We start from the raw sequence: 22,639 nt of genomic DNA, 5'->3' as shown, positions 1-22,639 counted from the left end.
AGTGACACACACAGCAATGTAACCTCAGCCTTCAAGGGTCTCATTAAGTAAGACCATGGGACCTGGACACTCTGAGTATTTATGGTCTGCCATTTGGGGGCAATATTTATCTTTCAAATGCAACCTTCCAAAAGACAGCTTTGCTTCTAAGATTATTTAAGGTTAATAATTTCTTGGCAACTCTGTACAAATCTGGTCAGAGCCTCATTGTGAAGTTTGGAAGAGAGACAGATGGAACAGTCAGCCAGAGTGCCAGTGACAGAGACATCTATTCCCTGGAAAGGGAAAAAAGGGCAGAAAGACATTTTTGTTTGTTTTTACAAAATTTGGAGAACAAGAGTCTCCCCCAGCTGTCTCCACAAGATCAAACCAGCTGCAAATGGGAGTCGCTAGGTATCTGCCAACACTTGACCTAAAACTCCAATAGGCCCCATGTCCCTGCTTCTGTTTTTCCCTCCCTCTACATTTCAGGATGACAATTCCCTTTGTTTCTTGATGCTGCCTGTCCCTTCAATAAGCTCTCTGATTCATTTGCCAACTTCAAACTCCACTTCTAATCCAAGTCAGAACACAAGAGTCCACGACCCCTTCCCTTCTTCCTGGGCCATCTGGGCTCATTCAGACACACACACACACACACACACACACACACACACACACACACGTGGTCTTGGGGTGACAGCTTAATCACAGGTCCTCAAGTTCCTCATGAGGACGTGGCCACAACAGTACCAGTCGGGGACCGCCAAACTGCATGTAGACACACTCCCGCTTCTCTGGGGGTCCCCAGTTCTCCCTCCCCCTGCATCTCCTGGGGCACTGGAAGCCTCACAGGGAGGTGGCACCTATGACTTCAGTGTCAGGTTTGGACAGACCTCAGTGGAGACCAAATGGGCTTTTCTTAGGACCTGTGAGAAACCAGCAAGGACCACTGCTGGGTGCTGTCCACAAGTCACACCCTGCGGACTTCCATTGAACTCAAGCCACCGAATGGAAAATCTGCTTCCTTCCTCATTCACTAAAGAAAGACATCGAACAGAAGCATCCTGTTATGGGTAGTTCTCTCATCTTGTCCCCGACTTTCATGAGCTTTTCTAAGAAATATGGGCGTAAGCAGCAGGTGCAAAAATTCCACACTGCTGGTTTACGTGGCCAGAGAAGGAGAGCTAAGGTGAGATGCCCCCTCTGGCCCATTTCCTCGTTCCTTATCACCCCAGGGGTACCACCAGGAGGGACTGTGTTTCCTCAGGCAGGAAGAACAGTTAACTCTTTCAATCTTGTAGAAAAAGAAAAAAACAAAACAAAACAAAAAACACCCACACAGTGGGGAAATTGTTCCCCACTGTGTGGGCGATGGGGCCCCAAGAGCTGTTATCTGCAAAGGGAACTTCTGGGGGTTACCCAGCTGTCACCACTGTGTGGATTCCACGCGAAAACCTCAAGCCAAACAGTGGGGAATGAGCATCAAGAGTCAATTTTCCACTCCGCGAAAATGACTTGACTTGACAAAAATAAATTTAAAAGGCAGGATAATAAATGGCGCACAGTGGGATCTGGTATGAAATTCATTGTCAGTCATGGCTGACGCTCTTCTTGCTTCCTGTGTTTATGCTGTCTGAATATGACCATGGTGGCCTCACTTCCAGACCCCTCAGCACCCTACCTGCACCAGGTCTCAGGGTCTCAATGACACTCACCTCTCTCTCTCTCTCTCTCTCTCTCTCTCTCTCTCTCTCTCACACACACACACACACACACACACACACACACACACACACACTGCTGAACCAGGCAGACAGAACTGGAATAGCTGGTCTAGCAGGAGTTGCCGGTTTCTGGGGCAGAAGTGGGAGGAGGTATGTGTGCAAATGTGTGCAGGGGTTCCTACCCTGAACACTGTTCACTTTAACAAGGAAGATCGCACCCCTGCACATTCACAGGCATGCACAAGGCAGCCCTGGGGCTGCCACGCAAGGGCCCCTCTTGCTCTGGGGTAGCTCTGCCCCCACTCCACCCTATGTCTGTAGCAGCCTGAGGGTGCTGCCTGCTCATCAAGATCAAGATCAAGATTCTGGAGACTCTTTCCCCTCCTGTCACACTCAGCTCCTTTAAGACCCCCAAATCCACTCCTCTGCAAAAGTTAGTTCTGTCATTCTAGAACCACATTTGCCTCCTCCCCTTTCCCCACCTCCACCTCCATCTATTCTAGAGGTCAATCGGGGTTGTCTCCATCATTACTCTTGGCCCTGGCCCTTCAGTTAGAACTTTGGAAACAGACCTGGTGATTCAAACCCCAAGTCCCAAACCTGTCTTCCAGAAGTAACCTTCCTCACACGAAGAAGACCTAGGAAGCTCTCAATCTCAGCATCTGGACTCTGGGTAAACATGACAAGGAAATGGGAACCATTTCTCAATAGCAAGCATGAACCTTTGAGTGACCTGGAACTGCGTAAGCATGAGGCACAACGCCATTTTAAGAAGTAATCAAAAGGAAAACAGTGTGGTGGCTACTCCTCAAAAGACTAAACTTAGAATTACCCTAGGATCCCAAATCCCACTCTGGTATCAGTGAAAAGAGGGACTCAAACAGGTATTTCCACACCCATGTTCACAGTGGCCAAATGGCAGGAATAACCCAAGCACCCACTGATGGATGAATGAGAAAACCAACACGGTACATACGTACAATGGAATTCACTCACCTTCAAAAGGAAGGAGATTCTCACACATGCTACAACACGGTCAGGTCTTGAAGACACTATGCTAACTGAAACAAGCTAACGAACTTGGACAAACACTTATGATTCCATCCATGTGAGGTGCCTAGGGTAGGTGAATTCACAGAGATAGAAAGTAGAATATGGTGGCAGGGAATGAGAAGACAGAGAAAAGGGAAAGGGGACATTTAGTTATAGTTTGGTACGACAAAAAAAAATTCTGGAAATGAATAATGGTGTTGATTACACAAAAATGTGAATGTACTTTTTGCCACTGAAGTATAATACTTAAAAATGGTTAAAATTATGCTATGGTTTCAATGTGCCCCTTTCAAGATTTGGATGTTGAAACTTAATGGCCAATGTTAGTATTAAGAGGCAGGGTCTTTAAGAGGTGATTAGCCCTTGAGGGTTCGTCCATATGAATGGAATTAAGGACCTTATATAAAAAAAAACTTGCACTATTGTTGGGCTATCTTGTTCTTCCTCCTTCTGTCATGTGAGGACACCATGTTGCTCCCTCCAGAGAATGTGCCATCTTGGAAGTCTGCCATCTTGGAAGTCCGCCATCTTGGAAGTAAGGAGCAGCCCTCACTACACTCTGAATCTGCCTGAACCTTAACCTTGGCTTCCCCAGAACTGTGGGAAATACTTTTCTCTTTATAAATTACCCTATCTATAGCATTTTGCTATAGCAGCATAAACAGACTAAGACAAATGTTAAGCTTATTTTTCCAAAAACAAACAAAATAAGAGAAGTTTCAGTAAATACAAAAAAGTGAAGGAGACTTGAAAAGAAGGGACTTAACTAGAAACTCTCATCCTTCATCTTCTTCTTCCTGAATGAGGGGAGAAGTAGGTGGCAGGCTCACATCAGAGGGCCAGAAGAGCTACTACCAGGCAACAGTGGCCTGCAGGCTTCTGAGAGAAAAGGCCAATTCCTCCTATACCCACAAAGAAAAGGTGGGACAAAGGACATGGAGAAGGAAGGGCAGATGGCACAGGCCTGACCCACAGATGGCTCTTCAGGGACACCTCCACAAGTGACATCAATTCCTGGCAATTGAGGCATTCCCAAAGGTAGGTTTCCTCCCCACCACAAACTCACAGATGCTTCAGGACTTCCTGGAGTTTTAAAATAAGAATTCTTTCTACTTCAGAAACAATTTTCGGAGAACACATCCTTTGGTAATAAATGCCCTCCGTGTCTCCATAGTATTGAGGATGTCAGTCCTCAGACAGGTCAAGGGCTCAGTAGCCCTCTGCATCGTGGCTTGTGTGCGTCAGACAGCTTTGCTTTGACAGAAGCCCAGCCAAGCTCCAAAGTCATCTCTGAGCTACTACAATCACTTTCTACTCATTTTTTTCTCTTCCCGAAGCCCTCCGACTCATGCAGGTGACACAGCTGCCTTTGTGACTGCTCACTCTAGAGGAAGAGGGTGGTTGGAGACCACTTCCTCTAAGGATCCTTGGCTCATTTACCTCCCATGTGTCCTCTCGAGTCCTCCCGTGTGCCTGCTCTGCTTCCCTAACGAATAAGCAGCTTGCAGCAAGAACGGTGTCTCAAGTTCTCACCAGTGCTCCAGATAGCCTCTGGCATTCGTTCAGCCTGGGTGGCACACTGCACCTTCTACAAGGGCCACTGGTCCCTCCTGCCCCACATGCTCCAAAGTCATCGGCTCCCTTAGCTAAGAGGAATGGTCTCCACTTCCTCTCTTAGAATACAGGCAGTGGGGGGCAGGGGCTACAGCTCCAACCAATGCAATAAGGTGATGCTTTGCGACTTCTCAGACTGGGTCACAGAAAGGAGGCAGCTTCCACCTGCCCCTCTCTCTTTCTGGGACACTCAGAGACAGTCAACCACTGTGCCGTGAGGAAGCCAGGCCAGCCCATGCGGAGAGCAGCAGAGGCCCAGCCATAGCCAGCGTCTCCTACCAGGCACATGAGTGAACCAGACTTTGGATAACAGGGTTCTCCACCCTCCAGCCTCCAGCAGAGGCTCCAGACTGTGAGGCAGGGTGAGCCACCTCTAGGGCGCATCAGACCTTGGGCCACAGAGCACATGAGCATGACACAAGCTTAGTGACCAGGCAGTCACAGCGACAGGAGCAGGCTCCATGACTTTAGCCACAAGAGGAGCAATTCCAAAGCCCTAAGCTCTCTGAAAAATGGCTTATCAGCTGTCACCAGCTCCTTCACTATAAGGCAGAGGCTTGACATGGTGGGCCTCGGGGCCACTGTCCTCCCATGCCTGCCACTAAGATGGCCAACACTTTCAGAGTCATACCACCTGCATTCAGGCCTTCCGGGAGCCTGACACAGCCTCAGAGCTTTTTCTATAATATACACTTTCCACCACAGCCCCCAGGATAGGTACATCCAGGTAAGAAGTAAGAGAGGATCAGAGAGGGTAGGGAATTTGCCCAAGACAAACTGGAGAGCAGATTGTAGAGCCTAAGACGAGACAGACAGGCAAATGTCCAAAAACACTCGGCTGGTGAGAGGCAGAGCGCACGGGGCGAACCCGGGTAATACTGACCCCCTTGACAGCCAGTGGCTGTTGGCCAACTGATTTCTTGACAGAGTGTCATGAAGGAAATGCCTCAAACCAGGGAGGTTGACGCACACACCAGGGACCAACCTGAGGACTCAGAATTGAAATTTCCCTCCGTGTTCCCATGTCTGAAGTCTGAAGCAACATCAGGACCCCAAAGTTGGGCAGGGAAGTGCCCACAGGGCCCTGAGGGCTGCACACCTTCCCCTGCTCACAAGAGCCGACTCTTGGCTCCTGCAGGCCACAGCTCACAATGTCCACTTCTCTGCGCAGCCTTCTGACCACTGTCTCCCCACCACATTGCTCAATGAGGTCATGCTGCTCTGGGGAAAAAGGAACCACAGCAGAAGGTCCATGACAACTTGGCAACCCCCGGGCAGCATGCTCCTTCCAGTACTCAGCACCACCTCCAGCCCCAGGAGGAGGCAGAGGCAGCCATGCCCAGTGGAGGGCAAGGAGGCAGTCTCCCTTCCGAGGGAAGACCAGGTTCAGCCCAGGCAGGCATCTCCACCACGCACAGGGAGCTGGTGGCAACATGAATGACTTCAGGCCTCCCCTCTGGGTTCTGGAGGGGAGACAAATCTCTGCCATTGGCCTAGTTGTGACAAGAGCAGGGACAAAGGTCCCAGGCAGCCTGCCCCTCTCCAGCTTTGCCCTGCTCTGCCACCTTACCCAATCCTAAACCGCAGGGACCAAAGACCTTCAGCCTGGCAAAGTGCGAACGAGAAGGCTTTATTCCCAACCCACCTATAGACTGAGTTTCCACACAGCCACGACTCTCCACAGAGCCACAGGAAAGCAACCCTAGGCATCTCGGGAAGGAGCCCGGTCTCGAGCGCCATCTTGGCTTTCTTAGAGGAGGGGCACCTTTGGCTCCTGCCTTGAAACGGGCTGCTCCCTTCCTTGACCTGCAGGACGCAGGTGACAGAGAAAAACGGAGCCCAAGAAAAATCAGCCTCTCCTGCCCTCTCCCTCTCCCCGCCCCCTCACCTTTCTCATTCTGGAGCAGTCCACATTTAGAACACTCTAGAAAAAGAGCCTCTTGACAGTTGCTGAGAGAACACTTCCAACCCCTCGCCCGAGAATGACACACCAGGTATCCCATCAGCTTTGGGGTCCTGCGTCCACGCCACATTTGCTCAGGCACCTTCTCCCCGCAGCAGCCTGGCTATGTGACAGGGAATGGCAGGCCTCTGCAGGACAATGTGCTCCCACAGGTGCAGGGATCGTGCACACAGCAGACCTAGAAACACAGGTAACTGAGGGCGCCGGACACACTACCCTAAGAGGTGGCACCTTGGAGAAAATAACAGAAGAGGAAGGTCGCTCTCACGTTCCCACCCTTCCCCTGAAGCAGGTGGTAAAGCATCTTGGATGGGGCCCTGCTAGGACCTGGCAGAGCTTCTGGATGTCTGAAGACACAGGAACAGGGAAGAAACTGAGCAAACAGGAAGCCAAGGTGCCCTGTTATTACCATCAGATCACACCCACTTTCCAACATTGTCCCCACTTCCTTATGAAGGCTCCTGCGTCATCCATGAAGTAACCTGGTAGGCCCCCTCCCATTACCTGTCTGCCATTGTGTGGCTCAGCCATGAGCCTAGTGATGGGTAGGGGAAGACATTTCTTTGCCCCTGCACAGTAATGAGCTTCTCTGAGGCAGCTTCTTCCTCAGGCCCTGGAAATGTCTGACATGAACACTTTTCCTCCCACACACTCATCCCAGGAGTCCAAGGCCAGGCCGGCCCTCTGCCTTCTCATATCTGCACAGAGCCAGGGTCTGTCTCTCTGGGTCTTAGTGATTATCTGATTCCACATTTAAATTGAAACCATGCATACAGTTTGTTACAGGCATTTTAGGAGGTGAACTTGTAACCCTCTGGGTTGTTTGTGGAGAGTTTGTGACAATGTCCCTTGAGCCCTAAGCCTTTACACAAAGGTGGTTCTTGGGGAGGCCATGCACACAGTTTGTCAGCACTGCCTGTCGCCCTTCACTGGGGTTGGCTCTTACTTTAATTCAGTGTATAATACATGCTGATGCTTGCAAACAGGAAAGAGTTCATTCTAGGATGCCCGTTTGTGGTAGGAGAGGGCATTAGATAGTACAAGCATTTTCATAAACTTGATGCAGTTGAGACCAAAGTAGAAATCCTGCAGCAAGATGAAAATGGAGGCTTTTTGCCACTGCCAGACGTGGCAAGACAAGAGGAAGAGGCCCCGTGGGGACGGGGCAGGGGCTCGCCTGGCCTGGCCTGGCCTGGCCTCACACGCAGGGCACCTCTGATTTTGGTTATTACTCTTAGGCAGGTGACATTACTCAGAAACCACTTCTGTGTCCCTGCTGTGGAGCTTCCCATTTTTGTGTTTTAACAGAAATGTTCCACCTACCACCAGTTTTGCATAGAGTCCTTATTCTTCTGAATAGCAATTTGCTCTTACCAATTAAGCACCTAGGACAATTTCATCGGTGCCATTAACATCATGGAAGAGCAGCCACCAAAAATAAACTCATAAACGCTAGGACTGGAATAAATTAAAAGCTCCAAACTAGTAAGCACAGTTCTTTAAAAATAAATAAATAAATAAATAAATAAAGCTTTACCTGTGGCTATAGCGAATGGCGATGGTCAACCCAAGCTGTAATGAAGAAGAGAAAGAAGCATACATTAGTTAATATCAAGGACAGGTTGATTCACAAGAAAATTAACTCAATACAGTCAAATATTTCTTAAAAGATTCCTAAAGTGCTCTGTTGCTAATACTTCATAAGTAGCACATTTAATGATAGATCTTTAGTTTCGACGTTGCTTTTAAGTGATCATTGTGTTTTGAAAAGGTCTTAAAGAAGCCTAAAATATTTCCTTATGGGTTAAAGAGAAGGTGTCCTTCATCAGGAAAGACGTCCCGAACGGGGCTCTTTCAGCTCTGCGTCAGCAGTGGAAGGACCGGAGGCAGCCTGTGGCTAACTGCAAGGTTTACATTGGGACAGCAAAGCCACCAGGGGACCCCTCACTGCCTCCTAGCCCCAGGAACATCAGTGGGGTCCAGGCCACCAAGGAGATGGGCCCCCTGGGAAAGGTCCAACTCAAGACCCAGCCCTGGGCGCAACAAAAAAACTTAGCCTGAAATGCTCAGGTGACGTCAAGAGCCCGTGCAGGCCACTGCAGAACACAGCAGCAACTGCAGGCTGAGGTGAAGCTGTGACTTCCTCTTTTGTCTGTAGGGAGGGTCATGGAAACCTCCTAAGCAAATGTGGGGGGTCAAATGCTAAAGCCTGGGCCACAGCTAGCTCACACAAGGTGGACGATAGATTCTGAGACTTTGAGCCTCAATTTCCCCATCTGTACAATGACCAAATAATTAACTTCTCACAAGAAATGTAAGCATGAAGCATCTTTTCTGCATTGGTGTGTGTGTGTGTGTGTGTGTGTGTGTGTGTGTGCCAATCCCCAACAGATAAGGAAAACTCTACAAATATTTATTTAGCTATTGCTATTAGCACAATATATAGGCAAAACTTTAATTATGAAATGCCGCAGTCCGGCTGCAGCAAAATAACCAGGGGGTGACGAGCAACTTGTGTACGTTGATACAGCAGGAGTGGGAGCTGTTTATTGTAGGACAGGAGGGGTATATATACAATCCACACAGCTTATCTTAATTAACATAAACTAGATACAGCAGTCAACCAATAAGGAATCTCCACACTTAATGGCTTGCTGGAGTTGCTTCACAAACCACTCCCTCTGGCAAAATGCCAGGCGCCATCCTGACTTGTTTACAGACTCTAACAATGAAAATGTTTCAAAATTTAATTATTCCACTTGTTTTTAGAACTTTGAAAGTATTTCACCATGGAACAAGCGATCATCACTGCCCAACAAGCTTTATTCACATAGAAGCCTCACAGACCTGTCCAACTGTCGCACTAGGAACTTAAAGCTCACAGCAATTAAGAGCCCAAGGTTGTCTATAATATCATTTCTTTGCAAAAGGTCTAAGTTGCACCTTGAAATCCCCAAGTATCATTTGTGGTGTCCTTGATATCCCCCTGTGTGTGGGGGGGGGACATGTTTATGGCACTGAATGATGCAAGATGTCAGGCGGGACCCCAGGCAGGGGGCGGCTGGGACAGGCAGGGCAGAGAGAAGAGGAGGGAGAACAAAGTAAAAGTTGAGGTAAGAAAGTCCAACGTTATGGTCCAGTGGGACAAACGGCAGAGTCCCCGGATGTTGTTGGGCTGGCTCAGCTCCATAAAGACTCCCCGAGTGTTACCATTGCAGGCACCCAAATGCAAGCACCAACCAAGGTGAGTCACCGAGAACCAAGGAAATCACACTTAAATTTACAAAAATAATGTGCAAAAGTGAAAGCCTGGAAGAACACATCCAGTTGATTTCATAGCACACTCGCCTGAATGTATTCCATTATCTATCTCAATTATGCAAGGAATCGGTTTTCTTTGAGATTTCAGCAAATAGAAGAGAAAGATGCCTCAGGGACTGAAGAAGAGAAGGAAATTACTTTGGGAAAGAAAGAAAAGCTGAAACTGTAGCCAGAGAGGTCAGGATGAGCAATTTGCAGATTTTACATGCTGTGTCACTTTACATTTCCTGGGGTTAGAAAGTTCTGGCTTACAGTTGGGCTAATTATAAGATAATTTTACTGACTGAATATTTTGATAAGCTTTGGAGTACAGTTTAATGGGTGGCTTTTCCACAGTTGAAAGATAAGCCCATGCTGGAGCAGGGAGAGGAAATGAGGGTGGGAGGGGAAGAATTAGAAAAGCAGAGAAAGTGATCCTGGGGCAGCTGAGCTGCAGAAAGGGGCTGGGAGGTAAGTCTTTGGCAAAGGTGAATTTCAATGAAGCGTTTTTATTCATCTTTTCCTGGCTTCTGAATCAAACGTATCTGATTTTATTGTTGCTTTTAAAAGAACGCCTTTATACGGACAGCACTGTGAATCATGGAAACTCCAGTGGACAGGGTCAGTTCACACCCAAGGCCAGACCAATCGAAGGCCTCTGAAGCCCTCGGTGTGTGCAGGCCATGCTAGGGATCAGGACCGTGGGGCACAGGCAAAAGGCCCTTGGGCTACACTGGAAACAACTGGACATGGGCCAGAACAAGAGATTTTAAATGGTCATTCTGAACATGGCTGAAACTACACATAGAAATCCAACCAGACAGCCCTGAAAAGGGTTGGAACAGTACAGGAAAGTTCTTGTGGGTCTTGCTTTGAAATCACAGACCCAACAGGCTGATGAGGCAGTGCTGTCCTCTGAATGGTGAGAGGAGGAGCCTGAGCCTGCTGTCTCATTCCCACAGAGGAAAAGGAGGGGAGGTCTATGAGCTCTGGACCTTGGCAAACCCAGGGGAAGGCAACTGCGAGACCTGCTGAGAGAGGAATCAGAGACGATGTTCCCACGGCATTCAGAACAGCATCCGCCTCTCTGAGGCCCTTCACCCTGCTAAGATGCACCAGCAGCTCAGAAATACCCTTAAGTCTAGCGCACAAACTCACAGGCACGTTCACACACGTGTGCAACATCTGCTTGTACACACTCATGCGCAGGTGCACACTTACACATACACACCTCCATACTTGAACATGTGCACACTGTTGTAGTGCACATGTGCAACATGCTTGTTCATATGCATACACGTGCATGCATGTTTTTGCTCACATGGGCATGTACCATCACATGGGGCACACAGGTTCACACGTACACACTCACAGAATGTGCATTTACTTGCTTATGCATATGCCTCAATACTGTGGCATTCAGAGCTGCCCTTGCAGCCCCTCAGACAAAGGGAGGCCTCAGACAATTGACCCCTTTGTTGCTGGTCTCAGCAGGGACCCCGGAGAGGGGAGAGAGGCCGCGGTTGACCCCTGACCCCAGCCCAGCCAGGCTGAGGCCCAGGGACGGGAGGTCAGCGGAGTTGCTGCCCTCCCTGGGGAAGCCCCCTCAGGACCTATGCAAGTGGTGCCAGAACACACGTAACCAACAGCAACGCCGAGTTCTTCTTTTTCAGATTTACACAATTTGTTAGTCACAAAATTAAATCACAGTTTAATGGCAAAGAAAGAGTAATTTAGCATTTTTCAAAATCTCCACCAGCTACAAAACCCCTTTTCCTGCTGCTTCAGGCTGAAAATGCTCCTTTTCTGGAACAGCTGGCCGAGGCAGCTGTTTTGTATCAAGTCGGAGGGTTTTGGTAAGGCCCAGGGAGCTCAGACGACAGGCAGCCCTTCCTGCATTAAAGGGTAATCTGAGAATAATTTGCCATAAAACACCCAGAAGTGCTCCAGCTGGGGCCAGATACTGAGAAAGCACCATGCAGACGATGCAGATCTTGTAAAATAATAATAATAATTTTTAGAAACACATTTTTGAAACATTATAAATTTTTCTTAAAGAAAGGAATGATTTAAAGGATCACAGAAAGCAGCCAGGAAATTCCCTTTCATGTCCATGGATGGCCACTGAGCGCCTCTTCCACAACAACCGCTGGTCCCTGTGCAGCTGGGCACTGGCTGCATGCTCGAGATTCTCTCTCTCTCTGTTATACACACACACACACACACACACACACACACACACACACAGGCTGAGCAGCCATCAGGTGAGGGAAGAGACTCTAGGAAGTGCCGGCCCCACAGTCACCCAGCTGCTAAGTGCAGCTCTGAGTCCAGAACTCCCCAGACCAGGGTGGCACACCGGGGCCCCAGGACCCATGCTGCAAGGGCTTCAGGGCTGTGACCAGAGCCAGGTCCTTCCTCAGCCACCAACCAGCCACTGTCCTCTGGCACTCCCGGTTCTTCAAGAAATGCTAGCAACCAGGGGGATTATTACAAAAACTCCCACATTTTAAACTACTTTGAATATTTTTCAAATACCATTTGAGCCAAACAAAACATGTCTGTGGGATTCAGCCAAGGGGGCCACCCGTCGGCAACCTTGCCGGGAGTCTCTGTGCAGCCATGCACCCCCGCCTCACCCCCAGGGTGTTCAGAGCCTCAATCCTGAACTCACTCGCTGGTGACAAATCTGGAAAGAGCCACCATGTTCCTTGTAGGGCTTTTCCCTTTCCTCCTTATGGGAGTTGTTTTTTTTTTATACTTTTATTTTTTTCTTTTCAAGGGTCTAAATATTACAATATCCCAAAATAAACACAATAAGGAATTTTGTTATTTATTTTTTTCTGCACTTCTTAAACTGCTTCTTCCCTGCCTTTTACAGAAAACAAACATGAAGGGGAGGAGATGCAGCGCGCACCCCAAACAGAGCCCCAGTGTGAGGAGAACGCCATGCACACACAGCCACCGTGTGGAAAGACACACAGACAGAGCATGGCACGAAGAGAAGACGGCACTCACTGTGGCCATAGCGTGGACAGAGCCTCATGGGAGCAGAGCCACAGCGGGGACAGTCTCCCATGCAGATCCACGGAGGAGCAGAGTCCCCTGCTCAGAGCCACATGGCAGACAGAATCTGACATGGATAGAGACACCGCGCAGAGAAAGTCCACACAGCCAGCACCTGGACATGTCAACCTCCAGGTCAGGTGGACAGGGAGAAAGCCCCACAGAGCAGAGGTCTTGAGCCCCTTCCTACTGTCCTTGCTTCGCCCTCCTGCTGAGCCAGGGCACCCCATGCCACCGGCACGGCACCCTCCAGAGCATCTTCCCCTCGCACCACCCCAGGTCTCCCTGACCCTCTGTGCCTGACTCAGAAGCCCCCTTATGCCCTCCAGAGCTCCCTCACCCCCAGCCTGGGGTCTTCCTTATGCTCTCATGGTTTCCACTGATAAGCTAACTCGCTAAGAGATGCTGGTGGCCAGCGTCCGGGAGCTGTGTGGTCAGGGCCCCTGACCTCCTGTACCTCTGCCTCCTCACTGTGGAATGAGCACGCCTCCCTCTCATGGGCCGATTCAGGCAGATGAACTCAGACCTCACACACGTGGACCAGCAGCCTTGGTCTCTGGGGAAAATGGTGAGAAGTGCAAGTTCCCCAGGCCACATCCCCCAGACCCACTGAATCAGAAACTCTGGGGTCAGGCTTTCCTCCAGGCATCAGGTTTGAGAAGTACCAGTGACATTTGGAAAAAGCTTAGCAGCATGCTGGGCACCACCCAAGCTGGTGTTAGCTGTCAGAAGTGGTGGAGGGGACGGTGGCACTCTTGAGACAGCTCAGAGGGAAGCACCCTGCATTTTTCACCCTCCTAATGGCTTTTCAGCAACCTGCACTCAGCCTGGGGATCTCTCATGGGCATCGATCCTCAACAGTGAGGGGCCTCCTCACTGTCCCATGGTAGAAGAGGACACTCAGCTTCACAGAGGCCAAGGGCAGGCCTGGCAGCCCCAGTGGACTGCAGCCCCTTCTGTCATTCCCACCAAAAGAGGAAAAAGACAGCAAGATTGGTCGAACAAGTGAAGTACCACACATTCTTCACTTACTGAGTTTATTTCACAACGTTACTCTTCCCTGGAAAAAAGCATATTTAAGTTTTTAAGTTTAGGAAAAGAAGGGGACACATTGTGTGCATGTGTGTGTGTGGAATAAATAGGCTCTTCCCAGACTCTTCAGAAACCTAGTACTCCAGATCTGAAAGTTTTGAAGGCTAATGTGAAAGACAAGCTGCTGGACTAGTGGAAACAAACGTGGAGCCAACACTGAAACCAACGTGGTGCTTGTCCAACCAGCCTCGGGAAGCAGGCCTCAGGTCCTCAGGCCCAGGTGTCTGGAGACACCAGTCATGTTCGGCCTCACGCCTGTCTCCTAGGAACCTGAATCAGGCACCACCTTCTCCTCCAAAGCTCCTGCAGAGCTTGGAGGCAGGAGGCCAGGGCACCTTGACTCCGCCAAGACCAGGACAGGACCCGACCCAGAAGCAGATGTCATCAACACTGGGATGCACTGGCGCCAAACCGGGGAGCAGTGGGGTGTGAAGAGTTCAGCAAATAAAACATTTTGAAAGACATAAGAGGAAAAGTCACTAAAAAAAGAATTCCAAGTACCAAACACGTGGGCACACCCTCAACCTCTCCAAAATAAACAAACAAAATGGACGTGTAAACAGCAAGATGCAAGCTGGGGACAGCCTCGGGCAGCAAGGGCTCCCCAGGAGTCTACCTAACCCCAGCCCAGCCCACCATTTCTTAGCCCCATAACCTGGGCCATGACACACTCTGTGCTTCGGTTCCCCTTCCCTCCCTGGGGACCACAGTGTTCCTCACTCACAGACTTGATGGAAAGGCTGAGCCACCTGCGTGCAAAGCCCTCTGCACAATGTGAACGCTTGGTTGCTCTTAGCCACTGACATCTGCAGGGACCGGATGTAGGAAGAACAGCCCAGGGACAGTAGCAGGAGCAAGCAGCTACTCACACACCACAGGCAGCTTCATGAGTCAGCCAGCTCTTCTGGAAAGCAATTTGACAAAATGTCTGGAGGAGTCACGAAGGTCTTGATACCTTAGATTGTCCCTAAGGAAACACTGTAAAAGAAGGGGAATCTAAAGACGCACACTACAGCCCCGGAGGAGAGGCAGACTGCTAATTAATGGGAGAAGAATTCCATCAGTTACACATCACTCGATAGTTTGTTGCCAACATAAATTACAGTGAAGAAGATAGTACAGCAACACGAGAACTCGCTAGGAGGTAGTCTGAAGAAGCAAGAACATGAGGGACAGGCATTTCCACACTGAGGGACGACCTCATAAAAAGGAAGACGCGTCCCTCTCTCACCCACTATGCACAGCTCACGCCCCCAGCCCCTGGATGGGGTCAGTGCATCCCTCCAGCTGAGCAGCTCTGGAGTGTCCTCTTCCCTCACAGGAAGGACAGCAGGAACTTCTAAAGGGACTGCCTCCTTCTAGCAGGAAGCCAGAGCTGAAAAGGCTTCTGGTCCTCTCTGTGGCCAGGAGATGAAGGCAGGCTCTAGAGCCACCTCCCTGACCCCGGCTCTCTCTGACCACCTGGCCGCTGACTCCATCGGCACACCATGTCACCCTGACCTCAAAGTGCAGAGCACTGTTCCACCCTGCACAGCATCTTGGCAGCCCTCAGGGACCTCATTCACCTTTCAAAGTTCAATCACATAGAGCCCTAGATGCCACAGCCCCTGGGGGTCTCGCGCCCCACCCTGGCTTTCGTGCATCCCTCTCTGGCCACTTCTGCAGGGAACATGTCGGGGCTGCTGGCTACACACAGACCTCCTCCCACCGCCCTGCACACTCTTGGAGGATGGGGGTTCAACCCCGCATCTAGTCCAGGGCCAGACCCACAGTGGAGCTCTGTGAGTGTGTGTTGAAATCATGGAATTTGTATCACCTCCACTTCCATGTGGCACCCTAAGTCCCACGAAGTTTGCATCTGCCTCCTAGATGCTTAGAGCTGACAGGACAGCCATCTCTGGGGACTCCATGTTCTTGTGCTGCCCATGCAGCTTCCTCACCATGAATAGGAGCCCCATCTGCACAGAGCACCGGACTGTGCAGAAAGGTTTTCCAGTAGCTGGAGAAGAGATTACTGGTGCACTGCACAGCAAAGAGCCTAACTGCTTTTTAAAAGAGTCAAAACAGAAAAGAGCAAAATAAATTCCCCAAATCTCAGGCAAAAGCCTGGTATCTTCAAACTTGAACGTGACATGTCTCTAACATCAATATGGCCATCCCATGGCTACACTCCAGTGTTACCACCAACAAAATGGGAAGAGCGGTGTGTCTCTCTGTGGGAAAACACACCTTTCAATGCATCTGAAATATAAGGTTCAGGTTAGAATCTGAGCCAGGTGGGAAGTTGGAGTGAAATGTGCCCATGGGTGGTATGAAGGAGCATCTTCTGCCTGTCAAATATGATGCCATGTGCTGCAGAAATAGCACTTCATCTAATCCTGTCAACAACTTGGATCAGGAACCATGCTATTCCCATTTTATGGATTGGGAGATAGAAGTTCAGCAAGTGTTCCCTGCCTGAGCTCACAAGCTAGAAGATGATTGAACATGCAGGGATGGCTGGGGTCAGACTATGGGGTTTTGTGGGAGCTTGACCCTGAGACAACAGAGAGGTGCTGAAGCTGTCTGAACAAGGAAGTGCTTCTGAAAGGTTCACCTTGGCCCTTGCCTAAGACACACAGGAGGGGAGAGAGGCAAAAAGAGAACTTCCTGTCCAAAAATGTCTGTCATCCCTTGCTGATAAATAACCAATTTGGAAACAGACAATTAAATAAAGTCACCCCGCTTTGTGGGAATTGCTGGGGCTATCACCGTCCTTTGGCATCAGCCTGGCCTAAGCCCTCTAAACCCAAGCTGAGTGTTCTGAAGAGATGCCAAGTCTGCTCATTGTCCAGTGTCGCTCCGTGCCTTCATGCTGCTGGGCACACCCAGGACCAGGGCCCCAGGAAGAGTGGAACAAGTGGACGGTCGGCACTGGAAAAACCACCTGGGGCTGAGAATGCTCCTGGGTTTTACTGTTCTTGCTGTCTTATGGTTTTCCCAGTTTTTCTCTTGAAAGCAGGCCATGGTTAAGGACCAGCACAGCATGGGTGGGTAAAACTCTGAGATTAAAACGGTTGTCTTTCTTGGAGGAACCCAGGGAATCAGCCAAGGCAACCACAGTCCCTGGAGCAAAAAGAGGAATCTTAAGAGAAGAAAGAGCAAGAGAGGGATATCCCAAGTCTGCGCCTGAACCCTGCCTGGGTCTCTGGCTGACCCCCAGACCGTGTGCAAATTCAAAGCCATGCAGAAAAGCTCAAGGACTTGGACTGAGACTTGAACACAGAGAAGAAGGGATGAGGTTCAAGGTCAGGCCTTGAGTCTGGGTTAACTGCCTGCTGAAACAAACATTGACTTTCTTCAGAAGAATATAACATCACTCAAGAGTCCTCAAAACAAAATAATCACGATGTCCAGAACACAATCCAAAGTTACTCATTTACAAAGAACTGGGAAAATGTGACCCATTCCCAAGAGAAAAGACAGCTAGTAAATGCCTATTCTAAGATGATCCAGATGCTGTAATTACCAGATAAGATCTTTAAAGTACATATTGTTGCCATACTCCATGAGGCCAAAGAATGTATGATCTATTTAATATATATATATATAAAAAAAACGCTCCACAGAGAAGTTGAAGATAAAAACAAGAAACATGGAAGAAAAACAGTATCTCTGAAAATAAAAGTTCCCTAGACAGGTTGGACAGTAGAACAGAGAGAATAAAGGAAAAAGTCAGTGAGCTTGAAGATAGATGAGTATGAACCATCTAAACGGGGGAGACAGATTTTTAAAAATGGAACAGAAGATGGTCTATAAAAGAAGAGGAAGCCTATTTATTAATTAGAAGATGCAGTGCCACTAAGGTTATCAATTCTTGTGATCACAATACAATCAAGCTATTTTATAGGTATAGATAAGCTGATTCTAAAATTTATAGGAAAAAGCAAAAGATCTAGAATAACCAAAACAATATTGAAGAACAATGAAGCTTAAAAAAAAACTCACACTATTTTATTCCAAAATTATAGCATGAAGACAACTTAGTCTTAAAGACAGTGTGGATACCCAGGTCAAGGCACACAACACAGGACCCAGAAATAGCCCCACACAGACCGAATCCACTGAGTTCTGACAGGGCAGAAAAGCAATTCAATCAGATGGGACAGTCTCCCTGGTAAAGGATGCCCCAGCACCTGGACATTCATATTCCCCCCCTCAAAAAAAAAAGGAGGAGGAAGAGGAGGGGAAGGAGGAGGAAGAGGAGATGGAGGTCGAGGTCTTGGACTGTGGCTCAGTGGCAGAGCACTTCCCTTGCATGTGTGAGGCACTGGGTTCGATCCTCAGCATCACATAAAAATAAGTAAATAAAATAAAGGCACTGTGTCCAAATATATCTAAAAATTAATAAATATTTTTAAAAATAGGTTAAAAGAGCTGGGCACGGTGGCACATACCTGTAATCCTAGTGGCTTGGGAGGCTGAGGCAGGAGGATATCAAGTTCAAAGCCAGCCTCAGCAACAGTGAGGCACTAAGCAACTCAGTGAGACCCTGTCTCTAAATAAAATACCAAAAAAGGGGGCTAGGGATGTGGCTCAGTAGTGAAGTGCAATTCCCAGTACCAAAAAAGAAAGAAAGAAAGAAAGAAAGAAAGAAAGAAAGAAAGAAAGAAAGAAAGAAAGAAAGAAAGAAAGAAAGAAAGAAAGAAAGAAAGAGGCTAAAAGATCTGAACAGTCACCAAAGAAAATACAAAGGGCAAAGGACCCTATGAAAAGATGCTGAGCATCATTTGCCATCAGAGAAATGCAAATTAAAATAACAATAAGATACTGCTACACACCTATCAGAAGGGGTACATCTATCTGACACCCAGAACAAAATCTTGCTCATTAATCATTGGTGAAAATACAAAAATGATAGAGTTGCTTTGAAAGACAGTTTGTTTCTTAGAAAGCTACTGATAGTTTACAGTATCACCCAACAATGGTGTTCTCACATCATGAAGAATCACATCCACACAAAAACCTGCACACAAATCTATGGCAGCTCTATTCATAATCACCCCAAACTAGAAACAACCAAGATATTCCTCAAAGGGTACCTGGTAAACAGCCTGGAGTACATCCACACCAAGAAAACCATTCAGCAACAGTAGAGAACCAGGAGGGATCATGAACACAGAGCGCTAGGTACAGGAAGACACTCGGAGAGGCCACTGGCTATATGATTCTACTTATGGGACATTCTGGAAGAGACAAAACCAGACAGATGGTAAATAGGTCAGGGGCTGGCAAGGTTTAGGGAAGCAGGAGGGCCCAACAGGTGAAGCACAGGGGATTGCTGGGGGTGGCAAAAATGCATGGCACTGAAGTAGCAGATGCATCAAACTCTGCATCTGTCAAAACCCATAGAATTTAAGCATGAAGAGTGGAACTTAATGCAAGCCACTAAAACACATCACACGGCAGAATCCAGACTGAGATAAAAGAGCCTGACTGCGGAGCTGGGAGATCAAGGTGCTCAATGAAGTGATCTTGGAGCTGAACGTGGACTGAAGTGAGTGAGCTGCACATGAGCACTGGCCTGCACACGATTGTGTCACTTCTTGAGGGGTGAGTCCAGAGCCCTGGGGCCAGCAAGTGCATGTACTGCAGCTGACCAGCCAAGCACATGGACAGCAGGTGCCTGAGCCAGGCTTCTCACTGTAGGAGCAGCTACAATGACAGAAGGCTGGAGTGACCCGTGTGGTGGGTTAGTGTTTCACTGAACATAGATGCACACTAGTGCAAATGTACAGATACGGGTACCTTCCCTGCTCTGTGAACTGGGAAGGCCCAGAGGTAACAACATTCCAGTGGCCAAGAAAACTCACAGCACCCATATCTTGTCTTCCCAAAGCTTTCTTCAATAGAAGATACCAGGGCTCCTAGGACTGGGGCAGGAAAAGCACAAGATGAGCTGGAGCCCATTGGCAAGCCAGAAAGAAAGAAAGGGCTTCCTGCAAATTAGCTTTCTGCAAATTAACAGATAGGGAACTGCAAACAATTTAAACCACAAAATAAATGAAGTAATATTCGATTATAACCCAAAGTACAAATTACAAGTCCAAAAGTACATTTATTCTACATATAGAAAAGTAATTGAATAAATGAATAAAGGAGGGGGGAAGAATTCCAAATATATAATGTAGGTTTTTTACCCCTAAGGAGGGGCAGAGTAACTGCCCACATTCAAAGCCGGGGTGCTCATATGAAGGTGGGGGAGTAACTTGAGAAAGTTGGTAACAGTGAGGTTCTATCTCACTCTAGTCTGATGGCAGGCATCAAGAATACTCATAATAAATGCTAGAGAGAATGGGGAGAAACACTGTTGGTGGGACTGTAAATTAGCACAACACTATGGAAATCAGTATGGAGGCTCCTCAAAAGACTAGGTATGGAATCATCATGTGACCCAGCTACACCACTCATTGGTATTTATCCTGAAGAATTAAAGTCACCTTACTACAGTGACACGCGCATACCATGTTGATAGCAGCACGGTTCACAATAGCCAAAGTATAGAGCCTGCCTAAGTGCCATCAACAGATGAATGGATAAAGAAAATGTGGTATACATCCACAATGGAGCTTTATTCAGCCATAAGGAAAAATGAAATTATGTCATTTGTTGGAAAATGGATGAAACTAGAGGCCATTGTGTTAAGTGAAATAAGGTCAAACCCCGAAGGACAAGGGATGTATGTTTTCTCTCATGTGGAAGCTAGAGAGGAAAAAGGGAAAGAAAGGAGAGGGACAGTGATCACATGAGAATCAAAGGGAGATCAGTAGAGGAACAGGACTAGGGGATGGGAGGTTGGCAGGGAGGGGAGAAGTGTTGGGGAGCCAATGATATTGTTCTATTTTGTGCATGTATGCATATGTCACAACAAATCCCACATGTACAACTGTAGTGCACAATAAAAATGTGGGGAAAATAATAAAAATAGATAACTAAATATAAAGAAAAGAAAGTCTACACACACACACACACACACACACACACACACACACACACACACACTAGCATGTCACGGGGAAATAAGAGCCAAATAAAAGAGCTCTCAATAGCTGAAGCTGAAACTATTTAAACAACAAAATAAATGAAGTAGTATTCGATTATAACCCAAAGTGCAAATTAAAAGTCCAAAAGTACATTTATACTACATATAAAGAAGTAATTGAATAAATGAATAAATGGGAGAAAGAATTCCAAATAGATAACGTAGGTTCTTCACCCTTAAGGAGGGGCAGGGTAATTGCTCACATTCAAAGCCGGGGTGCTCATACGAAGGTGAGGGAGTAACTTGAGAAAGTTGGTAACACAACCTTGGCCGTGTTAAGTCGGCAGCCACCTGACCTGGGGCAGTAAAGAGACGGACAGCGCCTGCCTGGCCCCAGAGGTCTTGGCAATGGTCCCACTTAGCTCCAAGGGCATCAGAGTCTGAGCCACATCCAGGGGAGAGGTTCCTCTCCACCCAGGTGGGAGGTGGCATCTCGGGACCTGCAGCGTTGGGCAACCCATTCTCTGGTCGGAGCCCAGGCAACCTGGGTGAAGTCTTCATGCTCAAAGCTTCGAGATCCTCTGATCGCTGGCAACTTCATGATGAATAGAAACTCACACAAACAGGCAAGAAAGAGAAGGGGCAAAGATCTTAAATGTTCCTCCAGAGGGATTTCACCCCTGGGAATCCCCCACTTACACCCCCTCCACACTCAGGACAGAATGAAGAACTGAGGAAAGGCAGGACCGTCCCTGCACCTGACCAGGAGGCCAGGTGAAAGTCCACCTTTAATGGATTGCACTTCAAGTCACAGTTGGGTGAAATCCAGGTATGGCAGCCAGTCTTGCCATCCAGTTTTCCATACAGATGCCTCATATTTGTTGGGCACTGAGACACAGAGATGGACTGCCAATGTCACTCACTGGCAGTTGGTGTCCAATAGTGGTGGAAGGGGGAAAGTTTCCCTTGACCACAGTCTCCCTTCCTTTCACCCCCTCCCACCCTCATCTCCTGGGCTTACCCGAGTCATACCTTCCCCAGGAGATGTCACCTCACAGTGACACCCTGTCATTCTGTCACCTAATTGGTGAATTTCCTAACCGGGGCTAACCCAACCATTCTATTTCCCTACCTCTGTGTTCAAACCACACCTCCACGTTGCAGGACCAAGCACCCCAGCTCCACTGGAGCCCACAGCCCTCTTCATGCCCACCTGCCCCCCCCACTCTGTTGCACTGAATGACTGTGGAGACTGGGCCCTGCTATTCCAAATGTCCCTCAAAGGCCATGTGTTGAGGCTTGGTTGCCAGCCTGTGATGCCACGGAGGTGGTGGTGGGGGTGTGTGGAACCTTCAGGAGGTACAGTTAGTGGAAAGAAGTTAGGTCATTGGGGTGTGCCCTCAAGAAGGACATGGGGACTCTGGCCCCTTCTCCCTCTCTTTGCTTTCCTGCCACTATGAGGTGAGCAGTATACTTCCTCCATGATGTTCTGCCTTTCCACAGGCCCAGGCAAGACCGCCAACTGACCATGGCCTGAAACCATGAGCCAAAATAAACCTTTCCTCCTTCAATTTGACCTTTGCAGGAAGCTTGTCACAGTGTGGTGATCCGGCTAACACGATCCTCTTCTTCCTAAGCTTCCACACACACCCGGCTCCTGCTCCCCAGGCCTTGACTTGTCCCTCACTCCTGGGAGGACAGAACTCATCTCCTGGCCTGTCCTCGCTTCTCTGAAGCTTTTTCTCTCTTCAGACTCTGCCTCTCGTGTCTCTGGTTCCAAGGCCAACCTTCCACCTGTGTTTCATGTCATGTCCTGTGTCTCCC

The 22,639-nt window shown here is 48.5% G+C and overlaps 1 protein-coding gene across 1 annotated transcript in view; it reads right to left on the bottom strand.

Annotated features, from left to right (window-relative positions):
* The window catches only part of LOC144372381 (acyl-coenzyme A oxidase-like protein), a 143,534-nt gene that overhangs the window by 64,519 nt on the left and 56,376 nt on the right, over positions 1-22,639 (bottom strand). Inside the window, exon 9 of the mRNA XM_078035782.1 lies at positions 7,874-7,908. Within this exon, the coding sequence (XP_077891908.1) occupies positions 7,874-7,908 (35 nt within the window). The remainder of the gene's footprint in view (positions 1-7,873; positions 7,909-22,639) is intronic.

Source organism: Ictidomys tridecemlineatus, assembly GCF_052094955.1.
Source record: "Ictidomys tridecemlineatus isolate mIctTri1 chromosome 12 unlocalized genomic scaffold, mIctTri1.hap1 SUPER_12_unloc_9, whole genome shotgun sequence".
In the NCBI taxonomy this organism is placed as follows: Eukaryota; Metazoa; Chordata; class Mammalia; order Rodentia; family Sciuridae; genus Ictidomys; species Ictidomys tridecemlineatus.
The sequence above is the reverse complement of the archived record's forward strand: the minus strand, read 5'-3'. Positions and strand labels throughout refer to the sequence as shown.